The 24,280-nt window shown below is 36.9% G+C and overlaps 1 protein-coding gene across 1 annotated transcript; it reads left to right on the plus strand.

Moving 5' to 3' along the window:
* Positions 1–59: 59 nt before the first annotated feature.
* dhx37 (DEAH (Asp-Glu-Ala-His) box polypeptide 37) lies at positions 60–24,056 on the plus strand. The gene is made up of 28 exons (XM_079637916.1): positions 60–154; positions 647–761; positions 2,104–2,270; positions 2,361–2,473; positions 2,563–2,920; positions 4,456–4,604; positions 4,687–4,779; positions 8,629–8,725; positions 9,150–9,263; positions 9,343–9,444; positions 10,375–10,489; positions 10,598–10,696; positions 11,083–11,138; positions 11,575–11,722; positions 11,819–11,895; positions 13,952–14,184; positions 16,007–16,118; positions 16,220–16,326; positions 17,333–17,521; positions 17,619–17,743; positions 18,880–18,996; positions 19,260–19,432; positions 19,523–19,637; positions 20,888–21,025; positions 21,139–21,233; positions 22,084–22,157; positions 22,836–22,933; positions 23,724–24,056. The coding sequence occupies exons 2-28, from the start codon at positions 656–658 to the stop codon at positions 23,798–23,800; spliced, it is 3,447 nt and encodes a 1,148-aa protein (XP_079494042.1). The 5' UTR covers positions 60–154; positions 647–655; the 3' UTR covers positions 23,801–24,056.
* The last annotated feature ends 224 nt before the right edge of the window (positions 24,057–24,280 follow it).

Raw genomic sequence — 24,280 nt, forward strand, 5'->3', positions numbered from 1 at the left:
CAAATATATAATATAATACAATGTAATATTTTAAATGTTTTTGTCAGTCAACGTCCGCTGACTGGAGGAAAACATGAACCCCGGAACCTTTTATCGTTGATGAAGCGCGTCGGTCTCATTTCAAAGTTGCACAACATCACTATAGGATCGACACGTGAGTTTTCCGATTTTGTTACTGTATGATACATTTAGATTAAAAGGTTATAATTATTTGTATGCATATAAAGGGTTTAATGATCCTTGTCAATGTCGTGTATGTTTGATAAGTAGCGCCTTTCCAGTGTCAGTGATTTTGAGTTTTTTAATGAGTGTTAGTTTGTCAGCTGATCTCGAGCAGTGTAAACATCTAACTTAGCAGTAAGAACACGAGCAGTTATGATAAGATCGTTGCTATATTTGACATTATAACATAACATACTCGAATCAGTTTAAATGAGTGGTAAAAGATGAGATTGTCAGGGGTGAAACTCACAAAAACATGTCCTGTCATATATATCGATGTCTCATTTCATTCCAAAATTAAAACACAAAACAAATGTGTGCACGAATAAAATGAACCCTATTTATAGACCATTATGTTTTTGCATGGCACTTGCAGAGTTTCTTGTGAAATAAGTTCTTGACAGGTTGTGTGTTTGGCCTGTAGAGTTCTGCCATGGGCAGGTTGAGAAAGAAATATAACTGGAAAGGCAGACAGCAGAGCACATCTGTGCAGAAAGCTGCTGCAGACAGACAGACAGATGTGCAGGTGGAGATACAAGGTAAGATGCATGCTTGATCATAAGATCTGCAATACAGGTTATTATTAACCATGCAATAAGAAGCGGAAAACGTTCATTTAAAGGGATAGTTCATCCAAAAATTAAAATTCTGTCATCTTTTAATCACATTGTTCCACTACCGTATGAGTTTCTTTCTTCTGCTGAACACAAAAGAAGATATTTTCAAGAATGTTGGTAACCAGACAGTTGCCATTGGAATAAAATACTATGGAAGTCATTGGCTAACGTCAAATTTCTGGTTACAAACATTCTTGAAAATATCTTCTTTTGTGTTCAGCAAGAAAGAAACTTATACCGGTTTGGAACAACTTAAGGGGGGGTAAATGACAGACTTTTCATTTTTGGGTGAACTATCCCTTTAAATTAATGGCACGCATGCAAAATGACCTTACGGCAGTTTAAACCACATTTAGTATTTATTGCTATAGCTGCATGTGTTTTTTAATGATACAAAACAAAGCACAATTTCTTAATTATTGTCATTATTTTTATTTTATTTTATTAAGTTTTAGTGTGTTTCAAACACAATAAATGCATACATATATTATATTAAATCTTTTGAAATGTTTCTCTCAGTGAAAATTCCGTTTTGACCGCAGGGAAATGGTAATCAGTGTATGAATCTGCACATTAATGTAAATGATAATGATGAATGATATTATAACATCAAAAACAAAATTTGATATTTAATTTGTTTTTTATAAAATTTATGGAATTTGTTTAAAATATACTATAATATGCTTTTTTGGTTACATTTTTGGCCAAGTAGATGTATGCCTGATTATTATAATGTCCACTGAATCATACTGGTGAAACTCAGAAAAATGAGAATATGGTGCAAAAGTTCATTTATTTCAGTAATTCAACTTAAAAGGTGAAACTAATATATTATATAGACTCATTACATGCAAAGTGAGATATTTCAAGCCTTTATTTGTTATAATTTTGATGATTATGGCTTACAGCTTATGAAAACCTTTTCACAATATTCTAATTTTGAATTTGATGTTTTTATAAGCTGTAAGCCATAATCATCAAAATTATAACAAATAAAGGCTTGAAATATCTCACTTTGCATGTAATGAGTCTATACAATTTATTAGTTTCACCTTTTAAGTTGAATTACTGAAATTAACTTTTGCACGATATTCATATTTTTGGGGTTTCGCCTGTAGAAGAAGATTTTTATGATGGTAAAGTACTGTATGAGTGAGAATCCCACAGCAGCGGTAGAGCTTGTTTTTGTGTAATTTTAAAGAGATTTAGTGTGTCTGTGTACTCTCTCACACATGTTGTGGCGGTGTAATGTGATTCTGTGCAGATGGAGCCGTGCTTAAAGGAGTAGACGACTGTAACGTTCTCGTTCTGCCCGCCACCAGAACCAAGAAACAAAAAGTGGACCGTCCCGTGCCCAAGAAAAAAGCCCTGACAAAGAAACAGAGGAAGAACCTGGAGAAAGTTCTGGAGCAGAAAGAAAAGAAATCGCATGTAAGGAGAGAGAGAGAGAGAGACAGAATCTGTGATTGATGCTGTTTGATATTTATAAGTGATGTTATGTTTCTCACAATATCTCCACAGAGAGCTGAGATATTATCCAAACTAGCTGAGGTTCAGCTGCCCGAGTCCGAGCTCAAACTGCTGTACACCACCTCGAGACTCGGCACCGGAGACAAGCTCTACCGGGTCAAAGAGTAAGACATCAACCGATACACCACTTCTGAGCTGCTGACCTGGAAAATCTGTAATTTTGCACATTTCTGTGTCCTGTGTGTGCTTGCAGATCTGTGAATGAAGATCAGGAAGGTGATTCGTCTACTGTCAAGATCAGCAGTTTGAGCGGAGCCAACAGAAAGAGAAGAAGAGCGGTGGATGATGATGATGATGAGGAGGAGAAAGAGAGATCTGGGAAGTCATCCGAGGAGGATGATAGTGAGGGATCAGACTCATCTGAGGAAGATGAGGAAAAAGCCCCCGAGGAAGAACCCACAGAAGAGCAGCAGGTGCTGACAGAGGAGGTGAAGCAGACAGAGATGGACGTTAAAGAAGAGAAGAAAGATGATGTTAAAGAGGAAACGCATAAGAAAGAAGACTGTAAACCCGCCGTGTTTATTCCTGTTGACCGACTTCCAGAGATTCAGGTACAGGAACCAGATTGTTTTAAAGTCAGCATGAAACTGAAGTTGAGAGAGTCTTTTCTTCTCTATTGTGACGTATATCAGATTAAACCGGCTTCTGGAACAAGAGCAAATGTAGGGCGGGACTTGAGTTTGTTTGTGGGGAATTGATTGGATGGATGTGGTTTGCTATTGGTGGATCTCATGTGAGTGACAGGTTGATCCACCTATCAGAGAAGAGAAGAGATGTCTCTGAAAGAGGGAGGGGAAGTTATTTTAATTTAAGATTACGAGGCGTGTGAGTTAGAAAAATAGTGATATGCACAATAACTTATATGCATTTATTATAAATGATATAAATCTGCAATATTCCATAAAAAGGTTTCATGGTGACTTTAGAGGGTGTGTGTGTGTGTGTGTGTGTTGGTGTGTGTGTGTGTGTGTGTGTGTGTGTGTGTGTGTGTGTAACTAGACCCTTGACTATCGGCATAAAGTCTGGTCTACATAGCAAACAAACAGCAAAATATACAATAAATATATTTAAATAAATTATATATATTTATATAATTTTAAATACATTTCTTATATAATGCATTATACAAGGATTCTTAATGCATTCATTTTTGGTGTATTAATTTATTAAGAATACTTTTATAATGCATTATATATACATGTACATATTTATAATGTATATATAGCCTACATATATGACTTGCCTTATAGTGCATTACAATAAAATACGTATCTATTCAGCTTTACACATTTAAAAAGTATAAATGTGCAAAAGTATAAAGTATAAAAACATGAAAAAAACAACCAATTTTGTGTGTAACAATGAATCGGCAAATATAATGCATTTTAAAATTATCCACAATTATTTATAGAAACATATAATGCATTGAAATGTAAATTACGGATATAATGCTTATCATACATAAAGGATTCAAGTAAAGTGAAGTTCTCTCTTGGATTCGAATCATTTTGATTTGATCTGATTCAGTTCTGAAGCATCGTTCACCCCTAAACTGATGTTTCTGTTCCTAATAAAGTTTTTGGTTACACTTTATTATTAGGTGTCTCTAACTCCTATGTACTTGTATTATGATATAAAATGTATGATTGTGTTCATGTTGCATTACAGAGCTTGTTCTGCTATACGGGTGAGGTTAGGACAGGTTTAGTGATATGAGTGGGTTAAGGTGTCAACAGTGTAATTAAAGATGTAGTTGCAGAAATGAATTATAGATGTAATCACCTGCTGGTATTTCTAAATGCAGTATATAAAATATAAATGTGTCAACGGTGCAATTAAAGATGTAATTGCAGAAATTAATTACAGATAAAATGACCTGCAGGTATTTCTAAATGCAGTGTATAAACATGTATGTACACAATAAGTGCAGTTCATTTAATGTTAGTAACTAGTAGTTAAAGACACTCACTCTAAAGTGGGACCAATATTTTAACTAATTTAGTTTTTTACCGGTCTATTCCAGTTTTTGCTTGCATTTGGCTCTTGTTTGGGATTGTGTGTGTGTAACTCTTCATGTGAATTGCAGGAGGCTCGTCTGAGGCTGCCGATCCTGGCGGAGGAGCAGGTGATCATGGAAGCGGTGAGGGAGAACGAGAGTGTGGTGTTGTGTGGAGAGACCGGGAGTGGGAAAACCACACAGGTGCCTCAGTTCCTGTACGAGGCGGGATACGCCAGGTAACATGAGGACCGATGAGCCGATGTGTGTGTGTGTGATCTGTGTCGTCTGCCTCTCACGGGTCATTCCTCTGTTTCTCAGCTCCGGTGGCATCATTGCTGTGACGGAGCCGAGGAGAGTGGCAGCGATCAGCATGTCTCAGCGTGTTGCCACTGAGATGAACTTACCCGGCAGGTACAGTGTGACATCAGTAGCCTGGTCCTCGTACATTTCATTGGTACAGAGAGTCTGGCCGCTCTCCATTGACAAGCGTTAACTTCCTTGTAGGCGGATACTCTGTTGAAGTTTAAAACTATTGGATCTGCCCAGAGCCACTCTGGATCTGCCATAACCAATCGCTAACGTTTAGTCGTGACGAAACTTCAACTCGAACTAGCGTACGACCTCAACGTCATCGTTCTCAGCCACTCCCTCTGTTCGCTGATTGGACCGGTACAAAATTGGCCGGAGAAAACCCGCAAATATACTGCAAACCCAGACGACGTACTGAAGGAAAATGAAAATTGAGCGGAAGTACATAGGAGGGCGGAGCCAGGCTAATGACATCAGTGCAGTGAAGAAAGAAGCCACGAGAGGCGTACAGTGATGTTATCATGGTTCATTGCTGTTGGGCACTCGAGTAGCTTACTGCTTTTATAAAACTCTAGCAAACGCCTATATTATCAAATATATTATCAGACTAAAACTAAATATATGCAGATTATTATTATTATCATTCGTAGTTAGGGATGGGAACCGAGAACCGATTCTTCTTCAGAACCGGTGCCCAGTGAATCAATTCCTTGGAACCGTTAGCATGCCTGCGTATCGATTCCGCGAATCGGTTCCGCTCGTTGCAAATGTGTCATGACGTCACACACACGCTGCGTTGTTTTGTTTCAGAACGCGGCAAACATGGCAGAGGCAGTTCAACGCAGAAGTATAATGAGGCCTTTAATGGGACGCCATGTTGCTTTCCGACCAGCCATCGCGTGCCGTCTCACACACATTCACTCGCACACATACATACCAGTGATGCGCGGGTCAATGTATAAACAACCCGCACCCGACCGACGTTTTCAATAACCCGCCCGCAACTCGGACCGCAAAAAAAAGAAAGAAAATATTGTACCCGACCCGCTTCCTGACCCGCGTTTTTTTTAAAGTAGTAAATGCTCATCGTAGTCATTGGGCCATAGACGGAGGAACTATGGGGTGCGCATTTTTCTGAATGCTGTATGATCGCCTAGTGTTTTGTAATAAAGGCTTAATTTATTCATTTAATTCGTTTCATTTTCTTAACAATTAAGATGCTGCATGTGTTTATCCATTCTAAAGCGTCCAGCGTATCCAGCGTCTCTCCCCCGACTTTCCCAACAAAAACCCCGCCCCCTCTCAGCAAATACATAAAACTGACATTACTGAGCTATATGCGTTTAAAAGTAGCCTATTAAAATGGCACAATGGCATTGCTCAGTTCAACGTGTTGGGAAATCGGGCATTTTGTCCCGCGTCAGCTTTTAGTCAAAAGTTAATAACGCGCTCAACATTCAAAAGGTAAATAAGGATTTCCCACTGTCATCTCTGCCTGCAGACTGAGCTTGTGTGTCATCCTCGCGCAGTTATTCAGCCAATAAAGTGTACACCTATGTATTTCATAGAACATTATGTCTAGTACTATATAAATTACAAAGGTTTAATTGGCATCTTTATTTCAAACTAACCGACCGACCGCGACCCGAATATCATTAAAAATATTTTTGGATGACTCGTAACCGCGGGTAACCGCGGGTGACCGCAGGCACCCGCTCATTTTGGATCAACCCGCGCATCACTGATACATACGCACTGCACACACACACACTCGCACTCACTCACTCACTCACACAAACGCACACGTTCACTCACACACACGCGCGCGCACATATACATTCACTCACTAGCTCTCACTCACTCACTCCGGTGATAGCGTGAGCACACGCTATCTCGCGCTCGCGCTCACACTCTCGCTCACTCACAAGCGCACATACACACTCTCTTGCGCTCACACAAGCACTCTCTTGCGCTCACTCACACATTTGATTTCTTTATTTGAATCCACCAATCAAATTTCTTACAGAAAGGATTCAAATATTTTCAGAGATACACAGATACACATGCTCACTCACACACAAGCTCACACACACACGCGCGCGCACACACTCTCGCTCACTCACTAGCGCACACACGTTTTGTTTCAGGTTGAATCCAAATGAGCACTGTTAATATTCCAAAAGGCACAAGCTCTCCCTTGACTGGTTTCAGTCTGTGTTTTTCGTTTTTATGGCACATAAATGGTAGTTTTTTGTTTTTTTGTTTTTTTTTGGACCAATGAATGTGAAGGCACTAAGGCACTCTTCTTGATAATCTTTCAAGGCACACACTAGCGTGCCATGGCATACTGGTTGAGAAACTAGGCTATAGGTCCCTGGACTTTCCTTTGAGAAGTAGCTCACCTACTTTTAGATTTGTTCTGAGGTTGCTACACATAATTTGTGTACATGTGCTCTGTGCTGTGTCTTCTGATCAGATATTAAAGCGAGTTAATACAAACAAACAAATTTGTACTGATTCCCTCACCCAATGAAAATCGATAAGAGAATCGATAAGGAATCGGATCGATAAGCAATATCGATAATGGAATCGGAATCGTTAAATTCTTATCAATTCCCATCTCTATTCGTAGTAGTAGTAGTACCGGTAATAATAATCATCATCATCAACCTAAAGTGACATTGTAAATATTTAGATTTGTCAAACTTGATGTAAATTTTAAATAACTCTCTTCTATTTTAAAATGTAATTTATTTATTAAAGCTATATTTTCAGCATCATTACTCCAATCTTCAGTGTCACTTGATCCTTCAGAAATAATTTGAATATGCTGATTTGCTGCTCAAGAAACATTTCTGATTATTATCAATGTTAAAGGAGAACTCCGGTCAATTTTAACATTGAGCTCAATTTTTAGTAAATTTGGAGTGCTGTCAATACAGAGAACAACGACAAAAATCGGTGTTGCCTACACTGTGTTATCCTCTTTTTAAAATTTGCACCCTATTGACTTGAATGGGGCAAGTTTTAAACTTAACCAGTTCTTAGTCTTATCATCCTTGATGTGTCATTACAAGTGCCCAGCCATGTTGAGTGATTCCTTAAGAGTGAACACGAGTGAATCTGACTGCAGTAGATGTGAAAGATATGAATAAAAATGATGTTATATCAGCCAGCGCAAATACCTGTATTTAGTTCCTGTTTTCGGTGGAAGTCCAAAGTAGTCGATTGTCGAGTTCACGCGCGTGATCATAGTAACTAAACCTATGCGCGTGAACTCGACAATCGACTACTTTGGACTTCCACCGAAAACAGGAACTAAATACAGGTATGTGCGCTGGCTGATATAACAACATTTTTATTCATATCTTTCACATCTACTGCAGTCAGATTCACTCGTGTTCACTCTTAAGGAATCACTCAACATGGCTGGGCACTTGTAATGACACATCAAATATGTTAAGAGGATAAAAGCAGGTTTAAAACTTGCCCCATTCAAGTCAATAGGGTGCAAATTTTAAAAATAGGATAACACAGTGTAGGCAACACCGATTTTTGTCGTTGTTCTCTGTATTGACAGCACTCCAAATTTACTAAAAATTGAGCTCAATGTTAAAATTGACCGGAGTTCTCCTTTAAAGACAGCTGTGCTGCTTCATATTTTGGTGGAAACCATTATTAATTATCAATTATATTAAGTATCAATTCATTTAAAACAAAACTGTCCTTAAACTTTTGAACGATAGTGTATAATGACAGGATTTAGCTTTTATCCAAATTGTTATGTAGGCAATTTTAAGGTTTAAAATGAATCTCATGTTGACTTTAGCCCGCTCTGTTAAGCCCACTGCACTGCTGCATTTGTGTGCAGTTATTTTTAGACCTTTCACAAACATCCTGCATGAAGTCTGAGCAGCTTTAACTGAAATAAGTGTGTGTGTGTGTGTTCAGGGTGGTGTCTTATCAGATCAGGTATGAAGGGAATGTGACAGAAGACACAAAGATTAAGTTTATGACAGATGGCGTTCTGCTGAAAGAAATTCAGAAGGTAACCCATATGGACAAACATGCACCACACATTATATTATATGATGCATACTATGTTTTTTTTTTGTTTTTTTTCTATATTCTATATTATTCTCAAACTGCCTAAGTATAATATTGTAAAGTTTATATACTAGGCTTTTTTTTTTTTTTTTTACCCTGGATGTTCTCCAAAGATTTTGCTAACAATACTGATATAGTCAGTGTTTAGATTTCACCTGGGGTCAAATGTCAAGTATTGCTCATGAAAATAAGCGCATGTGGTGTGTATGTTTCAGATAACCTCTATGATTGGTTTGTTTATCAAGTAATAACGCAAAAACCTCCGTTTTAAATGTACTATAGAACTAAAAGTAAGCTGCTTGTGTATTACAGTTTGAAAATGATGCATCTCCTTAATATCCACGTCATGATGTGTGTTTTTGCAGGATTTCCTGCTGCAGAAATACAGTGTGATCATCATAGATGAAGCTCATGAGCGCAGTGTGTACACAGATATCCTCATCGGCCTCCTGTCGCGCATCGTCCCCCTCCGCAACAAGGTAACGTGCGTGAACATGTATGATGTTCAGGTTAAAGCTATGTGTCCGGCGTGTGTGTAATGCGCTCTGTGATTCACAGAAAGGTTTACCCATGAAGCTGATCATCATGTCAGCGACACTGCGTGTGGAGGACTTCACTGAGAACAAGAGGCTCTTCCGCTCTCCTCCTCCGGTCATCAAGGTGTCACGTTCATCTTCTTATATTCTACAGCATGCGTTCATGTCATTATCAGATGTCAGAATAATAGGCTAGTATATGCATGCTTTCCACACTGCGCTTAACCCTGCTTTAATACTTTCAGCTATAAAGTTAGTTTTATCTGATCAGTACCAGTGAAACTCGTGCAAAAGTTCATTAATTTCAGTAATTCAACTTAAAAGGTGAAACTAATATATTATATAGACTCATTACATGCAAAGTGAGATATTTCCAGCCTTAATTTGTTATAATTTTGATGATTATGGCTTACAGCTTATGAAAACCCCAAATTCAAAATTAGAATATTAGAATAAGGTTTTCAAGCCATAATCAGCAAAATTATAACAAATAAAGGCTTGAAATATCTCACTTTGCATGTAATGAGTCTATATAATATATTAGTTTCACCTTTTAAGTTGAATTACTGAATGAAATGAACTTTTGCACGATATTCTCATTTTTCGAGTTTCACCTGTTATACTGTGAACTCATTTTCTACACTTTACTTATAAAAACTTTTGCAATGTTCTTCAATGAAAATAACCAACAGAGAATGTTCAGCATAAGTTGTCATTAGGTTGTTGCAGAAAATCCTCTCTGAAACGTTATTTGACGTAGTTATTTGTTAAAAAAATAAAACCTAAAATATCCATTATGGCTAGGGTTCTGTTGAAGTTATTTTTAGGTTGTCTCGAAAAAACGTTCTGGGAATGTTATTTTATTGTTATAAAAAAAAAACATTCCTTGAATTTGATTCCCAACAAATAACCAAGCACTAGTGGAAACCAAATACCACCGTTAGAGGAGCATTCTATGTTTTTAAGACTTCTAGGTACAAATGACTTAATATTATAATCAAGAAAAATACTTTTGTCCAGCATATGACTGTTTTAACACTGTATGTGTCTATAGGTGGAGGCCCGTCAGTTTGCGGTCACCGTACATTTCAATAAACGCACACAAATGGACAACTACACCGGAGAAGCTTTCCGTAAGATCTGCAAGATTCATCGTATGCTGCCGCCAGGTTGGTTAAACACATATAGGTGCAAAACTGAAAACGTAACTATATGCACAGATAAATGAATATGCAACGGGGGATGATGAATGTCTGAACACGTGTGTGTTGTTGTAGGTGGTATTCTGGTGTTTCTGACGGGGCAAGCGGAGGTCCATTCTGTGTGTCGCAGACTGAGGAAGGCTTTCCCTTACAGACCCAACCGAGAGCACACAGGTACACACACACACACACACACACACACTAGGGCTTTGACTCCGAGCTTCGTGTGTTCGAATATAATTCGAATATTTAAAAGAATAATGGTTTTCGAACAAATATTAGGAGTGAAAAGCAAATGTCTTTGTTCCTTTCAAATATCTTGGATTATTTCCAATCTTACAGGCAGCCTTCAATATTCTAACCTGTTATAGTCATTATTTTTTGTAAATGTGTTTGCTTGTAAACGTTGTTTTCAATAAAAAAATAAAAAATGGCAGTGTCGGGGAGTAGCGTAAACTAAAACACTTTACATTATCTTTTTTTATCTTAAAGTTTAGAGAACATCTCCTTAGATGAGCAGCCTTCCCAACATTAGAAACTGAAGTGTGTGTGTTTTACAGATTCAATGGAAACAGACGACCTGAAGAAGTCAAAAAGAGCAAAGAAAAAGAATGTGGTATGATGACTATCATAAACGAACAATGAAAAATACTTCTACAGCTAATATTAATTTCAATATTTACTAATAAATTTTTTTTAAAGTTCTGGTATCAGTATGTGTTAATATAAGTGAATGCAGTGTAAACTTACATTAACAAACAATGAACAATTGTATTTTTTTTAATGATATAACATTTACCAAAGATTAATAAATGCTGTAAAAGAAACTGCTAATTTTCCTGTTGATATGATAGCAGAACACTTGAATTTAAAAGAGAATGTGTACTCAACTATATAACACAACTACTACTAGTTGAAAGACTTATTGTCACACACTTTAACATACTATTGTCTCACATACTAAGTAGTTTGCATTATACAGTATATTTGGTGCAGTAAGAAGTGTGCTAGCATAGGCTATATTCTCAACACAGCCTCAATCTCTCTCTCAGTCTCTCCCGAGGATTAATCTGGACAGTTACTCCGCTCTGCCTGTGGACGAGGGTGATGAGGATCGTCAGGCCGGCCTTGATGAAGATGATGATGATGAGGGTTCAGACCTTGAGCTGGAGCTGGGTGATCATCCAGAGAGCGATCAAGGTGAGAGATTCTTACTTATACGCAGGTGTGTTTAATCTGTTTGACTTTATATATGAATTAATGTGTGTGTGTGTGTGTGTGTTTTCCTGTGGTCAGAAGAGAAGGCAGATCCGTCGATCCCGCTCTACGTGCTTCCTCTCTACTCTCTGTTGGCACCCGAGCTGCAGGCAAAGGTATGTGTCTGTTCACTTACTTCAGTGTCCTCAGTGGCGCAACGAGCCAGCACCGGGCCCTTATGCAGGATTAAGATAAAATAAGCCTTTATTGTCTCCCATTGGAGAAATTCATCTTGGGCATTCGAGAGAACAAAGCGTCGCATTACATGTTACACACACCAACACACAGTTAACCTACACAGAACATGCTCATAAATGATCCCATCCAGTACTTCACTTCCCTTCCAACAACCACATCACAATAGCTTCTGTATTGCACAATACCCAATTGCATACTATCAACTATAACATAGCACATATACATATATACATACATACATACATATATGTATATATATATATACATACGCATACATATACACATGTACCCTCATATATACACATACATAATATTACACCAGTGCCCTATCATTGTACATCCTGTAATCTTAATGTTAGTACCAGAAGTCTTATTAACTAGTATTTGTCACACATACATACACGCACATCACCGCAGCCAACACCACTGCAGCCAACACACACACACACACACACACACACACTATCTGTTATTATTTATTATATGATAATTAGGATTATCAAGGCGGCGCTCCTACTACAGCACGTGATGACGCAATGTCCACGAGTAGGCTACCATGAATAGGACAGGATAGGATCATAGAGACACAGCACCATAACACATGAAAAAACACTGCTGGTGACGGCGCACCATAACACATTGTTACTCACTGCTATGACTACACACACATAGACTCCATATCGATATTGTCTGTCTCAAGTTTGACGTTTTTACTGTTTTGCACGCAATACGCATATCCACTTACCATATCCAGGATTCAAATTGAGGATTTCCCAGTCCCAATTCGAAACAAATTACACCAAAATCCATCATTGTTCATTTCAAACATGTATTTAATGAACAGTAAAATATGTTGTTGTCATTATTAATTCAAATAAAGTAGTAAAATGCGATGGGCTTTCAATCAATATCTTCCAGTCACGCTGGCTCCTGATTGGTCCGGGCCCGTAAGCAACCGCGTACCCTGCTTACCGATAGTTACGCCTGTGAGTGTCCTCGAATAACACAATAATTGTACAAGCATTTTTTACTTTTCATTGAAGAAAAAAACAAAACATTTTAGAAATGTATGGAGATGTACTTGATTTACTTTACAATTTAGCAAAAGATTATAATACTATAATATAAATATATATATATTTTTTTTGTAAAAAAATATATATACTAAAAATATTAATAATTTGTAATATTGAAAAGCTTTTAATATCGGTGTTTCATGAAAAACTCAATATCCGCAGCCATACTTTTACATTTAAATGTAAAGAAATTTTATTTGGCTGAAAATAACAGAAACTCTTTATTTACTTGATTTATTTCATTTGATTTACATTAAGAGATATAAACTATATGACACTATAATATAATTTTTTTTATATAATTTGTAATTAATTATTAATTTAAGAATAGTGTTTAATGTTTGTAGATCATGAAAAACTAGATTATAAAATCCTATAACTAATTATTGTAATTTATTATAATTATTATATACATTTTACTTGTATAGAAATACATTTTTACATAATATATATACAATTTTTATATCTATTCTACATCCTTACATTTCATTTGATCATGTCTCTTTTCCAATAATAACCAAGAACTTTTGAACTATTTGCTGTTTGAAGTTATTTTTCACAAAGATTACAGATTCTGAACATGTAAGATATTTCGTTGTTTGTGGTGTTACTAATTTTTGTGGACGGTATTTTTAATAATTAAGCTCTGAAATGAACAGACGAATGATGTTACAATGCTTCCAAATCTAGTAGCCGTGAATTGACTTCAATCAATTCGATTGTTAAAAATTATTTAATTTTTTAAAATTAATTATCATTTGAATTATCAAATCTAGTAGCCGTGAATTTGACTTAAATTCTTAGACATGTAAAAAAAGAAATGAAAAGATTTTCTCAGTTTGTTACACGTATTGTAAAATCACTGTTTGTATTATTCATCTCATCTGTGTGTGTTCAGGTTTTCCGTCCTCCTCCCGCTGGAGCGCGTCTGTGTGTCGTCGCGACTAATGTTGCGGAGACGTCTCTGACGATCCCCGGCGTCAAGTATGTTGTGGACTGCGGTCGTGTGAAGAAGAGATTCTACGACAGAGTGACGGGCGTCTCCGCCTTTAAGGTCACCTGGATCTCACAGGCTTCAGCCAATCAGAGGGCAGGAAGGGCAGGCAGGACGGAGCCGGGCCACTGCTATAGGTCAGAATTTAAAACATTGTTGTATTTTAAAGGAAACTGAATGGATACGTGAGAGGAAGATCTGGACGGTGTGGTATTAAAGGGGTGGTTGATTATGATTTCACTTCTCTAACTTTAGTTAGTGTGTAGTGTTAATTTTGTCACCTATTTTTAATTTAGTCTTAGTCTTAGTCTTGTGCCAAATGTCCTTGTTAGTCTTAGTCATATTTAGTCATTCACATATCTTTTTTTGTTAGTCTAGTTTTAGTCGACTAAAAGTCTCATCATTTTAGTCTAGTTTTAGTCAAAAGAGAACTTAAGGTATCTTAGTCAAGTTTTAGTCGACTAAAAGTGTTTTCATTTTAGTCAAGTTTTAGTAAAAAAAAATAGTCTTTTTTTTAATAACACATTATTACTGAGATTATTTCTGATTAACATTTCAGTATAAAAGTGTTTCACATATCTAAAATATTGGTTAAATGTCAGAACCTGACAAAATACACTTGTTGAATGATTTTTGTTGAATGCAACTGTTAAACATGTCTGGTTTTCAATTTCTGAGGAGACACATTTACAAATGAGGAACCTGTTCTGAAGAGTATTTTATTTTAACCAACACAATTCAAAAGCTGGGGCCCAACAGACGACTGAAGTTACAAAGGCGCGGGAAGACGTTTCAGGTTGGGGTGCTCCCCGGTGCTGAGTTTTTTTCATGATGATACTTCATGAGGCACACGCGCGCGGTCTCTTGCTCTCTCTCCGCCGTGCACGCGCTACGCGGTTTGGAGCACAGTCTCTGTCTCGCGGGCGCGCTCGTTCTAGATTCCGGAGATTTTAACTAATTCGCGGGCATCAGTGAGCCGCATTTTATCAATATGCGGGAGAGTCCCGGAACTTCCAGGAGGCTATTTTTTTGCAACAGCGCGAACTCATTCGGAATATTTTAAAGGCGTAACAGCTGATGAAAAAGCAGAGACGATTGTAGACGAAAATGAAGAGAGATTTTATCTTATTTTTTATTTTATGCAAAACATTTTCGTCTCGTCTTTTTTCGTCAACAATAATGCATGTTAATTTAGTCTTAGTCAGCGTTTTTGAACAGTAGTGCAGTCTCGTCATCGTCTCGTCTTAGTCATGGAAAAAAAAGTCGTTGACGAACATATTTCGTCTCGTCTCGTCTGACGAAATTAACACTATTAGTGTGTAATGTTGCTGTTTGAGCATTAACAACATCTGCAAAGTTACAACACTCAAAGTAAAAAACAAAGGGAGATATTTGCTTTTAAAGAAAAGGACTACAACAAACGGCTGGTAGGAACTACACGACATTCCTCCCGGGTTAGTGACATCACCAACCCTAAAATTTGCATAAACCCCGCCCCCTGAACACGATTGATAGATTATCAAGACAGAATATGCTAATCAATGACTAGAAGATAACTACACATAAGCTACATAAATGCATCAACTAACCATTCAGAAATGTCCTGTTGCTTCTACATGTTGTCACTTCTTCTTGAGTCTCTCCATCATTGTCTGACTTCGGTTTGAACATAAAAGACTAAAAGTGTTTAAAATGTTCAGTGTGTGTGAGGTAAAAGGACACAAGCTCTTGAAGCTCCGCCCCCTGTGCCGGGAGCAGCAGCTCATTTGCATTTAAAGGGACAGACTCAAAACGGTGTGTTTTTGCTCACCCTCAAAAAGTGACAACTTTAACATGCTACATAAAAATATATGTGGAGTATTTTGAGCTAAAACTTCACACACACACTCTGGGGACATGAGAGATTTATTTTACATCTTGTGAAAAGGGCATTAAACCACTCCTTTATTATATGCACAGGCTCTACTCGTCCGCTGTGTTTGGGGATTTCGGTTTGTTTTCGGAGGCTGAAATCACGCGGCGTCCCGTCGATGACCTCGTCCTTCAGATGAAAGATCTCAACATTGAAAAGGTTTCCTTTCATCATGCGATAAAAATCACACATGAGCTATTATATCCCAGCATGACAGGTTGTGGTTTAGTCTTGTTTATGTATTTTGTGTGTGGGTTTAGGTTGTGAACTTCCCGTTCCCCACTCCTCCCTCATCCGAGGCGCTGATCGCTGCCGAGCAGCTTCTGATCTCACTGGGAGCGCTGGAGGAGCCGCCTCGACGCGGGCGGTACGCTCTTTCATCGTACATCACGCTTTCCTCCAAGTCTAAATGAGAGATTTGAAATGAAAAATTTCAACAGCCACGTTTGCTTTTATTAAAATTATGCAGTGGTGTATTAAAATACCCAGTTAAAATGTAATAACATTTAAAAATGTTAAATATGCACATGTTTGCAAAAGTGATATAAACTCAAAACTGTCAGCCTTTCTGTGTAAATGTGAGAACACAAAAGGGTAAAATATGTATATTGTTTTATCAAATATTAACATATTTGCATATTATTACAAAAGTTATATCAATTATTACTTTATCACTTTCATGTTTGTTTAATAGATTTTTTTTGTTAAAAAATAATAATGTGTCAAGTGTTCATGGAACAAAATAGTTTGTAAACACATGCATATGAACTGTAGGTCCCATAAAATGGTAATGAAAAATAATCCTCTGATAATCAACTGTAATATCACTGGGAAATGGGAATCATATTTTCTAAAATAATATTAAATAGAAAATGTAACCATTTGATATATTTACAATTTGATTCACTATTAGATTAAGCAATATAAACTATATATATATAATACTGTAATATAAATTCATACGTTTATGAAGTTATAATTCATTTGTTGTAATTAATAATGTGGAAACTAGCACATATTTACATATTATTGCAAAAGGGTTATCAACTATTATTTAATCACTAAAGATGAATAAATATTTCATAATTTTTTTTTTTTAATGTGATCTAAATAGTTCGCATGAACTATAGGTCCCATAAAATAATTAAAAATTAAAATTATAAAACAGTCCACTATAACATATCTGGAATATCAAGTTATAGAATTTAAGTAATTATTATAAAATATGACATTACTGTATGAGCAAATATCATTTGATCAAATTGGCTGTTGAAAGGTGATCACAAATGGTAATGTTCATTATAATGTTGCTGAAAAATTATTTATTATAAAATGAATATTCTTTCTTAACCTGTTTCTCTGTGTGTTTTTAGTTTGGGCGAGATGGAGAGGGCGCGTCTATCGTGTCCCATAACTCCTCTGGGTCGTGCAATGGCCGCGTTCCCCGTAGCACCGCGCTACGCTAAGATGCTAGCGCTGGGCCGTCAGCAGGGCTGTATGCCGTATGTCATCACCATAGTGGCCGCCATGACCGTCAGAGAGATCTTTGAGGATTTTGACAGGTCACACATGCACATTTACTTCACTTTTGTCTCTGTGGTCCAGATGAAGCATTAGGGAACGGTAGCGCTCACGTCTTGTCTTTCTCTGGTTTGTCAGGCCTGCGGGCAGCGAGGAGGAGAGCACTAAGATGGCAGGGAAAAAAGCCAGATCTGTTCAGATGAGGAGGTTATGGGCAGGACAAGGACAGTCACTGCAGCTGGGAGATCTGATGGTCCTGCTGGGTATGGCTTTGATTTGACTAACTTTGGTTTTGAATGTTGATGTCAAACGTTCAGACGTTCAGGCCTAATGTGAAAACCCTTTGCTCTAGCAGTGTGATTTTAGTATTATTAGCTTTTGAATATTAGCTTTTGTTTAATTTTAATTTAGGGTATGTTTACACGACAACGATGTACTACAAACAGAAAAGTTTTTCCATTGCATTTTTCACGTACAGATGACAACAAACTTTGATGGCATCAAAGTGAACCCGGTTTACACACGTATGAAAACGGCTAAAATTAATTAAAAATTCTGTATTCTGCTGCCAGGCCAGTAGATGGTGATATCACTTTGTAAAGAAACACTACTTGCTTATAGACTAAACGTGTAATGCGCATGACATCACCATTTTTGTAGTTTACAGGAAGGTAATAACAGTATAGTTTTCAAAAACTTGCACTTTGAAACCCGTTTTTAAAAGTTTGCGTTTTCAGGGCCCCAAAATGTCGTTGTTGTGTAAATTAATGGCAAAAATGCATTTAAAAAAAATCTGTTTTTAGTTGAAAACTTTTATGTGCTTTAATTTAATAAGTATTAAAATGTATTAAAGCTTAGCTTTAATTTGTTTATTTCAATTGTAGTATTTCAATTTATTTATATCAGCTAGTTGCTGAGACAACATTTCTAAGTAAAATTTTTCCATCTAATATTGATATTTTATTTTAGCTTGATTTCAATTAACAAATGTTTTTTAATAGTTTGTTTTATTTTAATTACCAATAACAACACAGTCCTATAGTGGTTGACTGACAGTTTAACCATTTTTTTAACATGCATAACTACTGCAATTAAGTGTATTTTATTTTTACTTAGTATTTACTAAAATAATTAGAAATCAATTATTTGAAAATGCATCCATTTAAAAAAAAAATTGAGCTTGATAAAAAATAAATCTGTATAATAAACAGATGTATAGTTTAGGTATATGGCAACTTCTGTAATTCCTAACATAGTTTAGTTTTCAAACCACAAAAATTATCAAATCTATCAGTCGATGTCAATAATAAAAAATAGCCAAATATATATAATGCCACTGCCGTATTCTTCTATGCATTTTCAGTTACTTTCTTTTGTTCTGATTTTGATTGGTGTTTAGGGGCGGTCGGCGCTTGTGAATTTGCAGGCTGCACTCGTCAGTTCTGTGAGGAAAATGGGCTTCGGTTCAAAGCAATGTTGGAAATCCGAAGACTACGAGGACAACTGACCAATGCAGGTACATACACAAAAATACACATGCAATTTTTATGTGTGTCTTTGCCTGCCCTTTCTTGTGCATATGATTTAAGCATCTCTCTCTCTCTCTCTCTCTCTCTCTCTCTCTCTCTCTCTCTCTCTCTCTCTCTCTCTCTCTCTCTCTCTCTCTCTCTCTCTCTCTCTCTCTCTCTCTCTCTCTCTCTCTCTCTCTCTCTCTCTCTCTCTCTCTCTCTCTCTCTCTCTCTCTCTCTCTCTCTCTCTCTCTCTCTCTCTCTCTCTCAGTGAACGCCGTGTGCTCCGACGCTGGCGTATACATGGATAATAAGATGGCTCCTCCGACAGAGTCACAGGTGACGTTTTTACGGCAGATCGTATTGGCAGGTTTAGGAGATCACATCGCCAGACGAGTGCAGGCCGAGGAACTGCTCGACCCCAAGTGGAGGAACGGCTACAAGGTGCCTTAAAAAAAATCTGTTCGCTTCTGATTTCGCTTTTGATTTGAACAGTCATAGAAAGATCTATATGCATATGTGTGTGTGTTCCAGACTCCTCTGTTGGACGATCCAGTGTTTATTCACCCATCATCTGCCCTTAATAAGACACTTCCAGAGTTTGTTGTTTATCAGGAAGTCATGGAGACCACCAAGATGTACATGAGAGGTCTGTGTTTATATGTGTCATCCTGCAGGTCACTTCTATACACTGTCCTTCAAATGCACTCAGTCAAGGTTTTGTCTCTAAAACAGTTGGAAACAAAGTGGAAAATCTCATTGGGATTAGCTTGTTGACATGAACTTTTATTATGTACATTTTATTATGTATTATATATGTAATGTTAGTAATTACTTAAGTTAATTATAATTTATTTAGTTTATAGTTACTCTATATGATATTTACAGGTGAAACTCGAAAAATGTGAATATCGTGCAAAAGTTCATTTATTTCAGTAATTCAACTTAAAAGGTGAAACTAATATATTATATAGACTCATTACATGCAAAGTGAGATATTTCAAGCCTTAATTTGTTATAATTTTTTGGCTTACAGCTTATGAAAACCTTTTCACAATATTCTTATTGTGAATTTGGGGTTTTCATAAGCTGTAAGCCATAATCATCAAAATGATAACAAATAAAGTCTTGAAATATCTCACTTTGCATGTAATGAGTCTATATAATATATTAGTTTCACCTTTTAAGTTGAATTACTGAAATAAATGAACTTTTGCACCATATTCTAATTTTCCGAGTTTCACCTGTATATATAGTGTATTTCATATTTAGTTCTATAATATAATATTCATATAGTCTGGGTTTCAAAAACATGTGAATGGAAAGTGGACTTGGTCTCTCAGTAGACCAAAAATATAAATATTTAAAAAGTTTATATTCAATTGTGAATATTTAAATATGAAAATACCTTAAGGTTTATTTTGTCAGAAGAAAGCTTTACTCTAATGATTGGCCGATATAGATCGATATTGAATTCATCCTGAAAAAATAAATGTTATTACAGTTTCCACAAAAATAGCAGCAGAACTGTTTTCAACATTGATCATCATAATTGTAAGAAATGTTTCTTGAGCTTTTATTTTAAAATTGCAACAATGTTACTATTTTTACTGTATTTTTGATTAAATAAATGCAGCCTTGGTGAACATAAGTTAATTTAATTTCACGTTAATTTAACGATAGTAAATGACACACAAATAACAATAGCTTTATAAAGCACAATTATATTTATTTTACATAATATTTACTAAAATAATTCAAAAAAATGCGTAGAAAATGATTCAATTTGAAGGGAAAAAAATAAAAAATGGAATTAAAAAAAATATGTAAAATCAGAATTGTGACAGCTCTATCTACATATACATCAATTATATGTCGAGAATGTTTTGTTTCTCGCAGGCGTCTGTGCCGTTCAGGCGGAGTGGATTCCTAGGCTCCTCCCACAATACTGTCACTTCAGCGTCCCGGAGGAAAGCCCCGCCCCCTGGTACTGCCCACTGAGCGGCCGATTGAAGTGTCAACAGCAGAGCACCTTCTGTAAGAGCAGCTGTCCGACGACAGAGTTCAGAGTGAACATTGTCTTCAGAGTCATTGGCTCGCGGTGTGTGTAATACCAGTCACATGATGTGGGTGTGTCTCTCTCTCCACAGTCAGAGTCAGTTGGAAACTTCCCGCTGTTGAGATGGATTACCCAGAGGGCCTTGAGCGTTACAAACTGTTTGCAAAGTTTCTCCTTGAGGGCCAGGTAACATTTGTGTGTGTGTGTGCGCGCGTGTGTGTGAGAACAAACTAAAACAGGATGGAAATGTCAGTCATTTCCTCTACAATAAAGTACTGGTAAATGGTGAACAAGTTTAAAACCATGTTCAAAACCATTTGACCGTTATAATAAACCCAGACAAGGTGATCAAGACCATAACATGCTTCAAACTAGTTTTGTATCACCCTGATTAGATTTATTTTGTATTCTGACTGTATTATTCTTACCAAATAAATACACTACCATTTAATAAGTCTCTTCTGCTCACCAAGGAAGCATTTATTTGATTGAAAATACAGTAAAATATTACAATTTAAAATAACTTTTCTATTGTAAAATATTGTAAAGTGTAATTTATTCCTGTGATCAAAGCTGTATTATTAGCATCATTACTCCAGTCTTCAGTGTCACATGATCCTTCAGAAATCATTCTGATATGATGATTTGCTGCTCAAGAAACATGTCGGGTTATTATCAGTAAATAAAACAGTTAATATGTTTGGGGAAACCATAAACCATTTTGTTCTTCATTCTTTGATGAATATAAAGTTCAAAAGAACAGCATTTATTTTGAAATATAAATCTTTTGTAACATAAATATCTCAATATCAATAATGCATCCTTGCTGAATAAAAGTATTAATTTCTTTAAAAAAAAAAACACTTTTGAATGGTAGTTTTACATAGTGTTACATAAATTGAAATTATATTATGTGAGGAGAGAAAGTGTGGACTGTGGAGTGATACCATATTCATAAACCACGGTATTTCAAAGAATACCATATTGCGGCTGTAGCAAGTGATGCGTGAACTTAATCCTGGATGAATTTCTGCAGGTTTGTCCAAAGATTCAGCAGTTCAGCGCGTGTTTACTGTCGTCACCCTCCACCATGTTGAAGACGTGGGCAAAGTGAGACCACACACACGCATACAAACTTACACAGTCTCACACACACTCGCTCACTCTCTCTCAAACACACACACACACACACACACACACACACACTCTTGCACACACACACTCGCTCACATACACTTACACACTCTCGCACTCACTCAGTCGCTCACACATTCACACTCACTCAGTCGCTCACACACACACTCTCACACTCTCGCACTCAATCGCTCTCACACACTTGCACTCACTCGCTCTCACACACACTTGCACTCACTCGCTCACACACACACACACACACACACACACACACACACACACACTTACTCTCACACTCACTCGCTCGCTCTCACACACACTTACACTCTCGCACTCACTCGCTCACACACACACACACACACACACACTTACTCTCACACTCACTCGCTCGCACTCACACACACTTACACTCTCGCACTCACTCGCGCGCACACACACTTACACTCTTGCACACACTCACTCGCTCATTTACACACACAAACACTTACACTCACTCGCTCACACACACACACACACACACACACACACACACACACACACACACACACACACACACACACACACACACACACACTTAAACTCTCGCACACACACTGACTTCTGTATGGAGTGTAAACGTGTGTTGTTGAATACTCTCCTGCTGTTGTGTCTCAGGTTGCAGCCGCGGACTGAAGTTCTTCTCTCGGCGCTGGCATCAGAGAAAGTGGACAGCAGAAAAGCTTTAGAGGCTGCGTGGAAGAAAAATGAAAAATGTAAGTTGATATGAAAATGACTCATTCTTTCTTGTTCATTTAGTCGAAAACCATGTGAGGAAAACATGTTTTTTTTTTTTTTTACTGTAACTGTATCTGGAATCTAGACTGTACTGTGGAACTGTAATCACTGGTTAAAATAATATTTGGAAAGAAGCCATTTCAGCATTAAGTGTAGAACAATCTGGTCAGTAAGATATCTTTAAAGAAATTAACTTTTTATTCAGCAAGGACGCATTGAATTGATCAAAAGTAAGTCAGTAAAGACATTTATAATGTTACAAATAATTATATTTCAAATAAATGCTGTTCGTTAGAGATTATTCAGAGATTATTCAGCAAAGAATCCTGAAATAAATTGATCAGTTTTCACAAAAATATGAAGCAGCGCAACTGTTTTCAACATTGATAATAATCAGAAATGTTTCTTGAGCATCAGATCATCATATTATACTGATTTCTGGAGGATCATGTGACACTGAAGACTGGAGTAATGATGCTGAAAATTCAGCTTTGATCACAGGAATAAATTACAATTTACAATATATTCACATAGAAAAGTTATTTAAATTGTAATAATAATTCACAATATTACTGTATCAACAAATGACTATTGTTTTTATTGTATTTATATGATATTTGTATTTTTGTAATTTAATTTTTGCCATGCAAATAGCTTTGAATGCTGACATGGCACTAAATAAAATAATCTGAATCTGAATCTTAAACACAAAAAAAAGTAGTGTATATATTAAACATCACCAAAAATGTCTTTATCTCGTCCTTGTAGATTTGATGCCAGCGTATTGTCAGTGGATCCCAGAGTCTCTTCATGCAAAGGTCAGTAAAATCTGGCCACCGATCTGACATGCAGTGACCTCTGACCTCGTGTTGGACCAGCACATCAGGACACGCGTGCCGTAAGACACTTTTAATGAACAGGATCTTCCTGCTTGTGCCTCATTCTCTGGCGTCTCACGCATGGATGACTCTGAAAGCCTGTGGACAGACGAAGAATTCCAGCGCATCTCGTGAGGCATCTGGGTGGAAACTGGACTTTTATAAACGTATCTTATCACCAGATCATAACACCAAAACAAATAAATTCCTTTTTTAAACAATCTCGTGTCTCCATGCTGTCTCTTCTTGCCTTTTATCACGCTACTGAATGTTTGCTGACAGCGTAATGTCAGTTGCTCATAATGTTAGTGATCAAACCTCTAACACTGAGTATTAAAGGTGTGTGTGTGTTTGAATGATTCCTCAAATCATGCGTTGTTGTTGGGGAAAGTTGTGCTGGTCCTTTATTAAGTGCATTATTTTCATTGCTGGATTATAAAGCGGTGA

The sequence above is a fragment of the Phoxinus phoxinus genome (genome assembly GCF_949152265.1).
Source record: "Phoxinus phoxinus genome assembly, chromosome: 15".
In the NCBI taxonomy this organism is placed as follows: domain Eukaryota; kingdom Metazoa; phylum Chordata; class Actinopteri; order Cypriniformes; family Leuciscidae; genus Phoxinus; species Phoxinus phoxinus.